Here is a 16,225-nt window from a genome sequence, read left to right on the forward strand (position 1 = left end):
CACGATGTGGCAATACCAGTGCAGGAATATCAGCTTCTGTTTCCGAAAAACGGTAAACATGGTGTCATCTAGCTCTGGAGCTGGACAAAATCAGGCCCCTGTCGAGGGTTCCCAGCCCTCGAGTATTAGCCTGGAGTTTCCAGCATTTGAGGTTTAATCTGGACACCGCTCCGAGCAAATTAAAACTGGAAGAGAATTGCTGAGACCAGAACATTTCTTTTATCACCAGTTGCTTGGTAGTATCAAACTTGATCATTGCTGAAGAGAGAGGTGTCACTGAAGCTAGTGTCTCCAGCTCATCAGGGCAAACACAAGAATACCAAATTTCAAATTCTCACAACAATTTGGTACGGTTATTAGTTATAACATTGGAAATTAGGATAAGGGACTCTTCGACTAACAGCCAAAAATAATCCAATTGGTGGTAACAAATAGTCTATCTACTTGGCGCAGTTGGCACAGTGATTAGCGCTGCTGCCTCACAGCACCAGCGATCCTGGTTCTACTCCCGGCTTGGGTCGCTGTCTGTGTGGAGTTTGCAGATTCTCTCCATATCCGCGTGGGTTTCCTCCGGGTGCTCCGGTTTCCTCCCACGCTCCACTGATGTTCAGATTGGGTAGATTGGCCGTGCTAAATTGACCCTTAGTGTCAGGGGAACTAGCCAGTGTGAATAAGTGGGGCTACGGGGATAGGGACTGTAGTAGGATTGTGGTGTAGACTCAATGAGCTGAATGGCCTCCTTCTCCGCTGTAGGGTTTCTACGATTTCCTATTGGCCAGGGGAAAGTGGGGCTTTGGTGATCAATGACAGGAGTGTCTGGGGGATGGGGGACGGGGTTGGGGGGGGGGGGGGGGGGGTGGTGGGGGGGAGGTGTTGGGGGTCATATACTGAAGTCTTCAGGACAATGGTCAATTAGAATTGGTGACTGCACTCCCAGCTGCCAGGAACTAGGGCACAAATTCCACACGATTTTGCAGTCATTTACTGGGGGAAAACACAGAGACCTAGTTGCCAAGTTCCTGACATGTCGTCCCCACAGGACAGGCTCCTCACTGGGAGCACGATTTGTCAAACTACTCCTGAAAGGTGGCAGTGCGTTATCATCAAAAGCGAAAGGAAAAGAATCCTGTACAAAACCTCTCCGCAATCCTCGGGAGGGATCAGTTTTAGTTTTGACAATGTGAACATGTTCCAGTTTAGGCTAAGGCTGTGTGGGTAACACAGGCAGTCTAACTAGCCGCTCCATTACTGTCAGCGCAGTGCAGTGATCATGATTGACAGTTCCTTCTCTGCGTCATTCACTCCAAGAATATCACCGACAGAATCCCCCGCCAAGTTACATGTGTTAAAAGCAGTCAGCACAGTGTATACAGTAATTCATTTTGAACGGTTTGGAGACTTACCATAGGATCATAGAATCCTTACAGTGCAGAAAGAGGCCATTCGGCCCATCAAGTGTGCACTGACTCTCTGAAAAAAACATCATTACCTTTCCCCTCTCTGCCCTACAACCTGCACATTGAGCATGGCCAATCCACCTAACTTGCACATCTTTGGACACTAAGGGGCAATTTAGTATGGTAATCCACCTAACCTGCTCATCTTTGGAGTGTGGGAGGACACAGGGGCAACCGGAGGAAACCCATGCAGACATGGGGAGAACGTGCAAACTCCACCCAGACAGCTTCCTGACGTGTGTTATATTTCTAGCTCTTTAATTTACAAGTTAACGATCCACCTATTTTATCCGAAACTCATTTGGGTCCTGCACTCCGCTTATCTTTGAGTCCAGCGGGAGTTAGCTTGTTCCTAACTGACCTCAATAACTCTGAAGAGTGAAGAAGAATCTTGTGGGAGTGACAGCTGGGCTAACACCCTGGGCTCAGCAGTCGACAAGCTGTGGCTTCAGCCCCATTCCAGAGGCTTGAGCTCGACACCTAGGCCGGCTCCCGCAGTGCAGTCCGGAGGGGGTGCCACACTGCTGGAGGCTCCTTTTGCCAGGTGAGATTTTAGATTGAGGCCCTTTCCTGTCCTCTCAGGTGGGGATTAAAGATCCCACTGTCACCATTTCGAGCAAGAGCCTGCAAGTTCTCTCTGGCATCCTGACCAATGTTTATCCTCGATCAACATCACCATAAATAGACTTGCTGGTCATCACCAGTTGTGTGTTGTTCTGGTTGCGTGTGAGATCTTATTGTAAACTAATTGCTCCCAACAGTATACCAGTGACCACACTTCAAAAATATTAGCTTTGGGGTGTTACTGATTGGCGTCTAAATGTCTACCGTATATTACCTTTCTGTGTAATGTCATTGCTGGTCACATGGCGATCTCGTGTAAAAGCTGGCCATTTTCATCCCCAGAAACCATACTTTGGCTTATACTCAGCGTGCAATTCAACCTCAGCTATTCAACCGTGACACCCTCACACTGGTAGTCAGCCTCAATATTTAACCCACAACTGGATGTTTTAATCGCTGGTACCTGGGGGCACAGTGGTTAGCACCGTCGCCTCACAGCGCCAGGGACCCGGGTTCAATTCCGGCCTCGGGTCACACTGACCGCGTGGAGTTTGCACATTCTCTCTGTGCCTGCACGGATTCTTCCCATAGTCCAAAGGTGAGATGTACTGGCCGTGCTAAATTTGCTCCTTAGTAACCCAAGATATATAGGTTAGGGGTGGGGGAGGATTAGTGGGATAAATACATGGAGTTATGGGTAAGCCTGGGTAAGAGTTGGTGCAGGCTCAATGGGCTGAATGACCTCCTCCTGCACTGTAGGGATTTGATGATGCTATAATCGGGATTCTATTCTATGAAAAGATGCATGGATACAGGGCGGACTCTGCGTCCGGAATCATAAATATGGTGACCACCCACTCCCACGTTGGCTGTTCACTTTTATACGCGGTGTACAAGTCAACCCAAGTTTTTGGATGCATTTTTTTGTGGCTTCAAAGGTGAACTTATACTCTGACATCCACAGTAAATCCCGATGAACATCACAGCTATTTCGGGGTAACGACAGCTAGTTGTGGAAAGGCACTGGAAGAGTTCCGTTTTTCTGGCCCCAATTTCGAAGGATATGCAATTCGCTGCAAAATAATATTCAAAAATAACCACTGCCTTACAGCGACATGACCATTTAGCTCTTCAATCCTCATCACTGTCTCCGTGAAACAAAACTGCCCGGTAAATCTTCGGAGACATGGGATGTGAACAGGTCAGAACACACGTGACTAGAGCATTTGCTCACAATGATTGCTGACACAACTGACACGAGCCCTTGTCCTTTGCCCGAGGCTCACTCGACAGTCTGAGATGCAGAAGGATGTGGAAGAGATATGGAAATCAGCTTCCAAATTCCAGTTAAACATTGCGACAATATTTTGCATTAAGGAGCCGTACTTTAATAATTCACCGTACATTTTGCGGTGTGTAGCCGGGCTGATTCTCCCTGGTGTGCTGGCTAAAAAGTTATTCCTCCAGACAAGATTATCTAGTCATTTGTTTCATTGCTGCATCATAGAATTATGCAGCACACAAGGTGGACTTTTGGCCCATCGTACCTCCACGTGATAGACCTATCCACTTAATCCCATTCACCTGCTCTATCCCAACCCTGCAATTTATTTCCTTTGAATTCTCTATTGTTTCCTCATCTCATCGCTCTGGCTCGCTTGCCAGTCATCTCAACGCGTGCCCCACCTTGTCCCCAATCCTCCTGCCACCGGAACCAGTTTCTCCTTATTTACTCAACCAAAACCCTTCACGACGTTGAACATTTGCATCAATTTCCCCCCCACCCCCCCTTAACCTTTTGTGTTTCAAAGAGAACAGTTGTAGTTTGTGGGATCGTGCTTTGCACAAACTGCCCACTGCATTTCCTACATGCCAACAGTGGTTCATTGGTTGGAAGGCACGCTGGGATGTCCTGTGTATGTGCAAGTCTCTCTAACCCTCTGATTAAACTCAGGATTATTATCCACTATCAACGCCCTGATTAACATCCGCCCATCATGAACCTTGATACTTTCCGACACTTTGGTGCAGTTGGCCCTTCGCCTGAACCCAAATAAACAGGATTCCACTCACAATGCCGTTTTGGACGCTGAATCCCAGCTGGTAGCGAAGGTCTGGCCTTCTGATCAGCACTGTGGTGACAGGTGGACATCGCACAATGTTCAGTTTCACCCGAGATTGGTTCTTCAAACCCTTGATGGATTGAAAAAACAACACGCAAGAACGGGTTATTTTGTCAAATAAACCGGGACCGAGATTGGTCAAAGAGCTAGTAAGCAAGGCCGAAGTGTAGTCGCATTTCAGCCGTCTGTTATCCCAGCAACATTCCCAACATGACCCTCTGCTTCTGTGCCGACCACCCTGACTTCCTGCCAGGATCCATGGCCCTAACGTGTGGCCTGAGGACTACACAACAACTTACCATCACAGAATATAGCATCTCCACAGAGCAGAGTGTCCCACTAAGCTTGGGAAGAAATCATGCAGTGAGCGGACAGTGAAATTCTGGGCGATGTGGCCTGAAGGAATGCTGGGAGAGGAGGAGGCGAGCGAGGGCGCGGGAGCAGAAGGACCTGGGTGTAAGTGTCTGTAAATAATTGAAGATGGCAGGACAGGTGGGCAGAGCAGTTCCTAAAGCATCCAACATTCTAGATTTTAATAATAGGGGAACAGGGTATCAGATCAAGAAAATGATGTTCAACTTGCATAAAACACTGGTTCAGCCTCAACTGGAGCATTGCATCCAGTTCCGAGCACCACGTTTTATCAAAGATGCGAAGAACGTACACAAAGAATGGAGAAAAGATTCACGCAAATGGTTCCAGGAATGAGGAACTTCAGTTACATAGATAGATTGGGGACAATTAACCCTGGAGGAGAGAAATGGACATAAACTAGTCACATAACTGGAGGTAAAAGGTTCTGAACTAGCCATGGTTACAAGGTGACCAAGATTGGGAAATAAATATTCAGGGTATACAATACATCAGAAAGAATGACAAGGACAGAATGGCAAAGGAAGAGATATAACCCTGATAATAAAGTATGATGTAAAGGCATTAGTGAGAAAGGATCTGATTTCAGTAGAATCAGTATGCGTAGAAATTAGGAATAGCATGAATCAGAAAACACTGGTGGACGTACTTTATAGGCCCTCTAACAACATTTATACCATTGGACAGAACATCAAACAAGACATTATTAGAGCTTGTAATAAAGAAAATGAAACATTTATGGTGAACTTTAACCTTCATAGACTGGGACAATCAAACTGGCAAGAACTTGCACTTTTCTTGGAGCAGTGTATTATGGAACTGACTAGAGATAAAGCTATGTTAGATCTAGTATTGTACAATAAAGCAAGGCTGATCAGAGTGAGATAATGCATTGGGAAATAGTGATCATAATAACAGGAATTCCATGTTAAATTTGAAAGTGACATATCCCCATCAAAAACCAGAATTGTAAACGTAAACAATTACAGAAGTATGAAGAGAGAACGGGTAGTTGGGTGAACAGACCAAATGGTAAACGAACAGCGAGAAACATTTAAAGAAAGAATTCAAATGAAAATATATTCCATTGAAAAACACAAACTCAGCAAAAAAAATTATCCATAGCTCACATAGGAAGTTTAGAAGGCTGAGGGGGGATCTTACAGAGACTTATAAGACAATGAAGGGGCTGGATAGGGTAGAGGTAGAGAGATTCTTTCCGCTTAGAGACAAAACCAGTACTAGAGGGCACAGCCTCAAAATAAGGGAGTGGGGGGGGTGCAGTTTAGATCAGGGTTGAGGAGGAACTTCTTCACTCAGAGGGTGGTGAATCTTTGGAATTCTCTGCCCATTGAAGTGGTGGAGGCTGCCTCGTTGAATATATTTAAGACACGGGTAGATAGGTTTCTGATAGACAAGGGAATTAAGGGTTATGGGGAGAAAGCGGGAAAGTGGAACTGATCCACTTCAGATCAGCCATGACCTTACTGAATGGCGGGGCAGGCTCGAAGGGCTAGATGGCCTACTCCTGCTCCTATTTCTTGTGTTCTTATGTTAATATTAGGTTAAAAGAAGAAGCTTATAATCTTGCAGAAAGCAGTTGCAAGTATAAAGACTGGAAGTGTTTAGGAACCAGCAGAAAGCCACCAAAAACCTGATTAAAAGGGAAAAATATAGAATAATTAACTAGTTAGAAATACAAAAATAGAATGTAAGAACTTCTATACGCATGTATAAAAAGGAAGAGTGTGGCTGAAGTAAACATTGGTCCCTTAGAAGAGGAGACAGGAGAATGGGGGGAATGAGGAAATGGAAGGGGAATGGAACAACTATTTTTGGTCTCTTCACAGTTGAAGACACAATTTTTGCACCAGAAATAGACAGTAAACTATGGGCTAAAAAGAGTGAAGAAATTAATGCCAATTGAGAAAAAAAATTTGGAGAAACTTTAGAGATGAAAATCTGACTAATCCCAGGGACCTGATCACATCCCTACTAGGGTTCTAAAGAAGGCAGCTGCAGAGACAGTGGCTGCACTAACTAGCTAAGGTTTTCCCCAAATTCTTTAGATCCACGAATGGTCCAATCAGGTTGGAAGTGTTACTCCACTTCTCAAGAAAGGAGGGGGAGAGAAAACAGGGAACTATGTCTGGGCCTAGTCAGCCTATCCGTTGTTGAGAAAATGCTGGAATCTATTATTGAGGAAGACTTAGCAATACATCGCTACGATTAGAACAAGTCAACACAGCTTTACTGAAGGGAAGCCATGGTTTGAATTCTCCGACTGTTCATGCCCTGCTATAGCCTCAAGCGGAGATGGAGAATTCAGCGCTCAGCCAAATCTCCAAGCGCTGTAACGGGGCCAGAGAATTCCACGGATGTGAACGGCCAGGAAACTTCAGCCCACGTTTGACAAATTTATTAGAATTTCTGGAGGATGTAACTTGTTTTGGAGATAAAGGGGAACCAGTAGATGTGGCAAACCTGGATTTTCAAAAGGCATTTGATAAGGTGTCATTTGAAAGGCTAACAGGTAAGATAAGGGGACAAGTCATTGGGAGTAATGTATTTGCATGGATAGAGGATTAGTTAATGGTTAGAAAACAGAATGGGCATAAACGGGTGTAAAGTACTGCAGCACATTGGACAGATAGGAATCCAGAGTCATGAGTTCATATCTCAGCATGGCGATAAGGGAACTTAAATTTAGTTTAAATAAATCTGGAATTAAAAGCTAGTCTCGGTAACAGTGACCACGAAACCACCATGGATTGCTGTAAAAGCCCATCGGGTTCACTAACGTCCTTTAGGGGAGGAAATCTGCCATTCTTACCCGGTCTGGCCTACACGTGACTCCAGAGCCAGGGCAATTTGGATGACTCTTAACTGCCCTGCGAAATGGCTGAACAAGCCAGTTAGTTGTATCCAGGAAGACTTGACATTAATTAAGGATGGATAATAAATGCTGGCCTTGCCAGCGGTGTTCACATTAGAAGAAAAAGCATCAAAGTTGACCAGGGTCACAGAGTGAGGGGTCCGAGATCTATTACAAATACTACGCATTTACAAATACCAACATTAACTCACCTTTATGATGCTCTGACAGGTGGACAGTGGGAGCCCCACCAGGCTGGTGCCGTTGATGGACATGATCTGGTCCCCAATGTTCAGTTTTCCGGACTTTTCCGCGGGGCCTGCATGCATCATGTTTGCGATAATCACTGTGGGCAGTATGGAGCCCCAGCCGGACTCGACAATCACCAAACCCAATATCTCACCCTTCTGCTTATCGACGTGAACCTGCCAAGAGCAAGGAGTGACATCAACTTCTCCATTCCAATCGGCAAGGACACAGGAACAGCAGGATGGCCACTCAGCCCCTCTGCCGATGTGACCCTGGCTGGGCACTGATTAAGCTCCCACATCCTTTAATACCTTTGGATGTGAAAAATCTTACCAATCTCAGATTTAAAATTCGTAGACGCGGGCTCCGAACCTCTGAGTTTTGAAGGATTTCCTGATTTCCCTCCCGTAGGACCCAGTTCTTATTTTGAGACCAACAGCTGAATTTGGTCTACCGAGGAATGGGTGAAGCGGGGAGACACAAGGTTTTCACTCGGAGGGATGACATTGAGATGGAGGGTTTATGTGCAAGTCAGATTTAGGCCTATTCACCCTGGAAGCAAAGTATTGGCAGCCACAGGAGCATGTGGTGCAGAGCTGGGCTGGTTGGAAGGCCCACCTCAGTTCTCTAGGACATTGTCCCAGTTGTTTTAGAAGTTGTTAGGCCCTATAGCCCTCAGACACCCTCAGCCTCTTCCATCCCCCATTAGCTTTCAGCCCTCCACTGACCACTGTGGACCCTCATGTCCTGCAAACCACCTCCACTGCCATTCATCTATTATTCACTATGACAGACCTTAGGAAGCACATGGTGATGCAAAACAAAACTTCTAGCAATCTAATACAGTTCACAGTTCTACATGCTTGATTGTGAGAAAAACTCCCATTCGTAAAATTCTTTCAAAGCTTTTAAATCTCCTTGGTAATATATTGTGAAAAGTTAAATAGTATTAAAATTAAATACCAAAGGCAGCTAGCTAATCCTTGAGCTGTCAGTCAGACCGTGAATGCTAAATGGCCTGCTGAGATAATTTAACCTTTTGAAACTCAGCCAAGCATTCTTAATGATAGCACTTGGGGAATTCTCCACATAGCTTTCCATTGAAATTACACAACTAGATGTCACCATCTGTTCTAACTTACACCTATCAATCAAAGCAGTCCAGCAGAGGGCTTGTTTTAATTCTCTGATTGCTGCAGCCTGATTTTTTTTTAAGTTTAAAGAGGGCAAAATTTAAAAAAAAACTCAGATTGTGTCAGATATACAAATGGTAGTTTCGTCCTTCAGCGTAATTACGGCTACTCCATCGATTCGTGACTCCCACACTGTGGACTAAGGCCCTCACAGCAGCCAGAATGGGGTCTGTTTGAACTCAGCATGGGTTTGGGTCCAGGTCTCCCACCCTCTGTGTGATTCATCACCCCACCCCCTTTTCCCTACTGTCAAAAATTGAAACGGAGGGTGTGGGGGAGGAACTTCAGTATCTGGGTCTCAAAACTACCATTTTTCCAGGTCCGAGACTCTTCCTGCCATTGTAAAAATCTTATCCTACATGTATCTATCCATCCAGCTTTGACCATCAATGTACATGGGGCAATACATCTCTCTGCACATCAGGATGGGTTCACGTATGGACTCCAAAACTAGGGTAAAAAAAAAGGCGATCAACAATAAATCCAATTGGAAATTCGGGAGAAACCTCTTCAATCGAGAGAGTGGTGAGAATGTGGAACTCGCTCCCACAGAAAGTGGCTGGTGTGAATAGAATGGATACGATTAAGAGGGAAGTTGGATAAAGCGGGAAAGAAGAATTCACTGATAGGATGAGACGAAACGGCATGGAAAAGGAGACAGCTAACCTTAGGGAAATACTCTGGATTTTCAATGGAGTTTTACAGCACAGAAACAGGCCACTCGGCCCAACTGATCAGTGTCAGTTCCACATGGGCCTCCTCTCACATTACTCCATCTGATTCCACTGAGTAAATCCTTCCAGACACGCAGCCATCATCTAAGAGAGCGGTGGAACAGGCTCAAAGGCTTGAGTGCCTTATCAGTTTCTTTGCGTTCTTCTTTCTCTCGGACTTACTCATCTTCCCCTCTAATGTATTTACTCTGTCTGCCTCAGCACCCCCCTCCTCCCCACTGTATGTCACTTTAATTCAAGTTCAATCCTTTGGAAGCAGCGTGTAGAAAACCAGGAGGGTTCCACAGCAGAGGAGCTTCACCAGATCATCACCCTGACCGTACGGAGAGAGAGAGACCGGAGTGTCGATGAAAGGACACCTCGACCCAAAACGTGGTCCCAACCTCTCTGCACAGACCCGGCCAGACCTGTCGAGCATCCCCAGCACCCTATATTTTCACTGCAGGTTCCCAGCATCTGGGGTTTCCCATTGTGTGATTTCAAGAAAGAATTTGATATAGGTCTTGGGGCTAAAGGGGGAATCAGGATATTGAATTTGATGATCAAAATGACTGGTGAAGCAGGGTCAAAGGGCCAAATGGCCTACTACTGCCACTAGTTTCTATGTTCCTCTGCTTTGGTGGAGAGAATGTCTATCCTGCTTTCATTAACATCAATGTGCAGATGCCAGCGTTGGACTGGGGCGGGCACAGTAAGTCGTCTCACACCAGGTTAAAGTCCAACAGGTTTATTTGGAATCATGAGCTTTTGGAGCACTGAGCAGGACTCACCTCATGAAGGAGCAGCACTCGGAAAGCTTGTAATTCCAAATAAACACTTCTTACTGTTGACCAACAAGGGGCATACACGCGATGGGTCGTGCGAGGGCTACTCTTGGATGTTGTTTCGAGAGTTGCCTAGTGCTTCACGTCATTAGTGTACGCTTAAACTGGACCATCTGACGGGCAACACGACAGCTCAGTGACTATCACTGTTTGCTGTGCAGATACATGGATTTGGGCCGGCGTCTGTGGGAGTTTGCACATTCTCCCCGTGCTTGTGTGGGTTTTCTCCGGGTGCTCCGGTTTCCTCCCACACCCCAAAAACGTGCTCTTAGGCAGATTGGTATAACAAATTGTCCCTAAATTAGTCTTCCCTCAATCTTCCCTAGTAGGCGTAGACAAAGGTAGAGGAGGGCACTCACAATGTTAAAATGGCGGCGCGGGCTCGTTGGGCCAAAGGACCTGTTTCCCGTGCTGTGTTGTTCTTTGTACCATTAACATCGACCATGTTAAACCTTTAGAGAGACTGGGTAGGCCCCATTTGGGAATATTGGGTTTAATTCCAAGCCCCACTCTTTAGGAAAGAGCGTTAAGGTCTTGGAGAGGTTGTGAGGGTGGATTTACCAGTCCGGGACCAGGAGATGAGGGGCTTCAGTTAATGCGGAGAGACTGGAGAAGCTGGGATTGTTCTCTTTAAAGCAGAGAAGGTTGATGGGAGATGTAATGCCAGCGTTCCAAATCATGAAGGAATTTGACCGAGTAAATGAAATCATCTTCACTGGCAGAGATTAGATGCTTTGGCTTTGCTAAATTCTCCCTCAGGGTACCCAAACAGATGCGAGATTGTGGCTACTAGGGGATTTTCACAGTAACTTCATTGTGGTATAGAATCATAGAACCCTACAGTGCAGAAAGAGGCCCTTCGGCCCATCGAGTCTGCACCGAACACAATCCCACCCAGGCCCTACCCCCATATCCCAACATATTATACCCACTAACCCCTCAAACCTATACATCCCTGGACACTAAGGGGCAAATTTCTTAGCATGGCCAATCAACCTAACCCGCACATCTTTGGACTGTGGGAGGAAACTGGACTACCCAAAAGAAACCCACACAGACACAAGGAGAATGTGCAAACTCCACACAGACAGTGACCCGAGCTGGGAATCGAACCCAGGACCCTGGAGCTGTGAAGCAGTAGTGCTAACCACTGTGCTACCGTGCCGCCCATGTTAATGTAAGCCTACTTGTGACATTGACAAATAAACTGAACTTCAGGTTTGATAATGAGAGCACATGGCAGTATATATTTGACAAAAAAAAAATCAAAGGTTATAAAGGTTGGTGTGGAACACACCACCTGACAAAGAGATGGAGGCAGATTCAAAAGGGAACTGGATAAAATACATACAAAATAAAATATAATTGAACGCAGGGCTATGGGAAAAGGGAGAGAGGACAGGACTAACTGGATGGCTCTTTAGAAAATGTGCGGATTCAGTGGATTGGCCATGCTATATTGTCCATTACTGTCAGCGATATATGGGGTTACGGGGATAGAATCTGGGTGGGATTGCTGTTGGTGCAGGCTCGATGGGCCGAATGGCCTCTTCTGCACTGTTGGGGTTCTATGATTCTAAGAGCCAGCACCTGAACGATGAGACGAGTGGCCTCCTGCGGTGCTGTATAATTTTCAGGCTCCTCGGCTCGGAGGTGGTAAAAGATATTCGGGGGAAATAAGAGGGAACGTGGTTCGCTCAGCCTTACAGACGGTCTATTTCCAGATGACCTACTTTTCAATTTCAAAAGAAAATCTTCAACGTGAGGAGGTTATAAAGAGAATAAATAAGGAAATATTTTATCTAACCTATTCATGTGACACTTGACCATCACATTATCAGATTACGTGTACAGGTTTGACCAATTGAAGTTCCATCCCCCTCTGAACTCACCAATTATGAACTATGGGCTTTCTATAAAATTACACAGCAACGCACCCTCAATAACTCTTTACAACTGCATTGAGACAAGCACTCAAAGCTCTTTTCCTTAAATTCCATTTCTTCCTCTGAGGGATGGATCGTACGATTTGAACATACTATTCTGGGGGGCACAGTGGGTTAGCACTGCTGCCTCAAAGCACCAGGTACCCGGGCTTGTTTCCCAGCTTGGGTCACTGTCTGTGTGGAGTCTGCATGTTCTCCCCGTGCCTGCGTGGGTTTCCTCCAGGTGCTCCGGTTTCCTCCCACAGTCCGAAAGACGCTGGTTAAGGTGCATTGGCCATGTTAAATTGTCCCTCAGTGTATCCGGACAGGTGCCAGACTGTGGTGACTGGGGGATTTTCGCAGCAACTTCATTGCAGTGTTAATATAAGCCTATTTGCGACCCTAAGAAATAATGTCGCTTCCTTCATCGCTGTGTCATTAAAGTTGCCATGGGTGCTAATGATAGAATCCCTAGAAGGAGGCCATTTGGCCCATTGAGTCCACACCAACCACAATCCCAGCCAGGTCCTATGCCCTAGCTAGTCCCCCTGACACCAATGGGCAATTTAGCATGGCCAATCCACCCACCCTGCAATAAACATTGGCATTTATTAACAGGGGGTTTGAGTTTAAGAGCCGTGGGGTTATGCTGCAGCTGTACAGGATCTTGGTGAGACCACATTTGGAATATTGTGTTCAGTTCTGGTCACCTCACTATAAGAAGGATGTGGAGGCATTGGAGAGGGTGCGGAGGAGATTGACCAGGATGCTGCCTGGTTTGGAGGGGAGGTCTTATGAGGAAAGGTTGAGGGAGCTGGGGCTTTTCTCTTTAGAGTGGAGGAGGGTGAGAGGCGACTTGATAGAGGTTTATAAGATGATGAGGGGGATAGATAGAGTGGACGTTCAGAGACTATTTCCTTGGGTGGAAGTAGCTGTTACTAGGGTGCATAACTATCAGGTTCATGGTGGGAGATATAGGAGGGATGTCCGAGGTAGATTCTTTACTCAGAGAGTGGTTGGGGTGTGGAATGCACTGCCTGCTGTGATAGTGGAGTCGGACACTTTAGGAACTTTCAAGTGGTTATTGGATAGGCACATGGAGCACTCCAGAATGATAGGGAGTGGGATAGCTTCGGACATAGCTTGGCACAACATCGAGGGCCGAAGGGCCTGTACTGTGCTGTATTGTTCAATCTTTGGACATCGTGTTAATAAATAAGCGGAAACCCACAAAAAGCACACACATACTTCCTTGCAATTCTCCGACTTTGAGAAGTGAATCAGGTCATCATTGTACATGTCCTGAGTGTTGAGGAGGTCACTGTATTCCTTCTGGCTCAAATCCTCGGGGTCAATGCCATTCGCTCGCAAGAACTCCTGATAAGCAACACTGAAAGCTTGTCCTATCGATTGAGCTATTAACTGGGCCTGCAGGGAAAGAGGAGGAGGAGAGAAAGGAAAAACCATAGTTAGGATCACTGCAGATTTAACAACTAGGTGTTTTCCTTAAGCAACAAAGTTTAAATACCATGACCGGCTCCTCCCTGTCGAGAAACCTTCCTTCAAAACTAGCAATATATCGTAGGCACAACTGATCATTTCTAATATTGGCCCTTCAGCTTGTAAACGCAGGACTTCTTAAGTTTGGCTATTGTTTTGTCTTTGGGTTTGGTGGGGATGGGGTGGGGGGGGGTGGGGGGTCTGGTGGGGGGGGGATGCGGAAGAAACAAAACAGAGACTTGGCAAAAAGGAAGCAGCCAGTGATTTGAAAAGGCACTGACGCTATGGAAACCACGAACTATCTAGAACCTCACACACAGCGTTACGTGCCGAGCCAGCATTAACCAGTGCACAACGCGACCAGGGGTCGCCTTCCTGTGAGTGAGGCAGGAGTGAGCTGGGAAAGTCGAGAGATAACTGGGAGGAAATGTTTAAATCGGCTGGAAAGCTTCATTCAGGAAGTGGCCAATGGCTCCACTGAGGCTGCCCCCCCACCCCCCCCATCTCCTCGAGTTGGCAGAAACTCGGCCATGTTCTATCTCAACAACTTGCATTTCTATAGCACCTTTAGCATCATTTAAAGTCCCAAGGTGTTTCACGGGAGTGATGGTAAAACAAAGTTTCTGACTCCGAAGCACGTTAGGAAATAAAGGCAAGTGAAAGATTGGTCAAAGAGGTAGCTTTTCAGTAGCTTGCTAAAGCAGGAGAGAGAGGGAGAGAGACAGAGATAGAGAAAGAGACAAAGAGAGCGACACAGAGATAGAGAGAGACAGGCAGAGAGAGAGACAGACAGACACAGACAGTCAGGGAGCGAGAGAGAGAGACAGACAGACAGAGAGAGACGCACACAGAGAGAGAGAGACGCACACAGAGAGAGAGAGACGCACACAGAGAGAGAGAGACGCACAGAGAGAGAGAGAGACGCACACACAGAGAGAGAGACGTACACAGAGAGAGAGAGACGCACACAGAGAGAGAGAGACGCACACAGAGAGAGAGAGACGCACAGAGAGAGAGAGACGCACACAGAGAGAGAGACGCACACAGAGAGAGAGAGAGAGACGCACACAGAGAGAGAGAGACGCACACAGAGAGAGAGACGCACACAGAGAGAGAGACGCACACAGAGAGAGAGAGAGAGACGCACACAGAGAGAGAGAGAGAGACGCACACAGAGAGAGAGAGAGACGCACACAGAGAGAGAGAGAGACGCACACAGAGAGAGAGAGAGACGCACACAGAGAGAGAGACGCACAGAGAGAGAGAGAGAGAGACGCACACAGAGAGAGAGAGACGCACACAGAGAGAGAGAGAGACGCACACAGAGAGAGAGAGAGACGCACACAGAGAGAGAGAGAGACGCACACAGAGAGAGAGAGAGACGCACACAGAGAGAGAGAGAGAGAGATGCACACAGAGAGAAAGACGCACACAGAGAGAGAGACAGAGAGGTGCAAAGAGGTTTTGGGATGGAATCCCAGAGCTTAGGAGCCAGGCAGCTTTGTCAATTGTGGACCGATGGAAATCGGGAATGTTCAAGGAGGCTGAATTGAAGGAAATTACAGCAATCCAGGAGGGTGTGAGGGCTGGAGGAGATCAGAGAGATTGGGGTTCCAGCCCGTACAGACTTGTGCAATGTTGGGGTGGTCTTGTCCTCCATCAGCCAGTGAATCGAGAAGCCTGCTCACCCCTCTTGCTTTTTCAAAGCTCTGCCATTTTCTGTACGTTTCCAATGCTCGGAGCACCCAGAGCTCCTGTTTTCCTTCACCCACTGGCCCACTGCTAATCAATCAGCTTTCACGAGTAACAACTTGCATTCATATAGCGCCTTAAACAAAATAACAACTCCCCGAGACGTTTCACAGTGACATTATAAAGCAACGTCTGACGCCCACACACTGATAGTAGGATAGGTGTCAATAATTAGCTTTTAAGAAGCGAGAGAGGATGAGAGGTTCAGGAAAGCAATTCCAAAGTTTACAGTTGAAGGCACAGTAACTAATGGTGGACAGGTGTGGGTCAAGTCTCGAGGTATGAAAGGCATGAGTGCAAATTTCAGCAGCAGATTGAGTCGGCTGGTGTTGGGAGTCGGAGGCTGTACTGACATCGCAGATATGTATCCAGAGTCCAACACCGCCCCATGATTACAACCACCCGGGGGGCTGAATCTCAGACGGTGGTAGGGAGAGGGATGGGGTCAGTGGTTTGGGTTATCTAGACTGGGGTCTGAAGACAAAGGCTTCCATCATTCCAATGTCTAGATGGTGCAAATTTCTGCCCACCAACTTGTGGATGTCACAGGATAAGCAATCGGATCAGTTCACAACAGTCTGGGGAGTGGGTGGTGGTGGGGGTGCGGTTTTTGAGGGATCTGGGTGTTGTGGTGGCATCTCAGGACTGATGTGGAGA

The 16,225-nt window shown here is 46.7% G+C and overlaps 1 protein-coding gene across 2 annotated transcripts in view; it reads right to left on the reverse strand.

The window, feature by feature from the left end:
- Window positions 1-16,225, reverse strand: part of apba1a (amyloid beta (A4) precursor protein-binding, family A, member 1a) — a 100,489-nt gene that overhangs the window by 22,049 nt on the left and 62,215 nt on the right. For both annotated transcript variants that reach the window (XM_080188371.1, XM_080188370.1), the window contains 3 exons: window positions 13,565-13,744; window positions 7,604-7,816; window positions 4,095-4,214 (listed from right to left, as the gene is read on the reverse strand). In XM_080188371.1, coding sequence (XP_080044497.1) covers window positions 4,095-4,214; window positions 7,604-7,816; window positions 13,565-13,744 — 513 coding nt within the window. The remainder of the gene's footprint in view (window positions 1-4,094; window positions 4,215-7,603; window positions 7,817-13,564; window positions 13,745-16,225) is intronic.

The sequence above is a fragment of the Carcharhinus amblyrhynchos genome, chromosome 5 (genome assembly GCF_965287045.1).
Source record: "Carcharhinus amblyrhynchos chromosome 5, sCarAmb.v2.hapA, whole genome shotgun sequence".
NCBI classification, from domain to species: domain Eukaryota; kingdom Metazoa; phylum Chordata; class Chondrichthyes; order Carcharhiniformes; family Carcharhinidae; genus Carcharhinus; species Carcharhinus amblyrhynchos.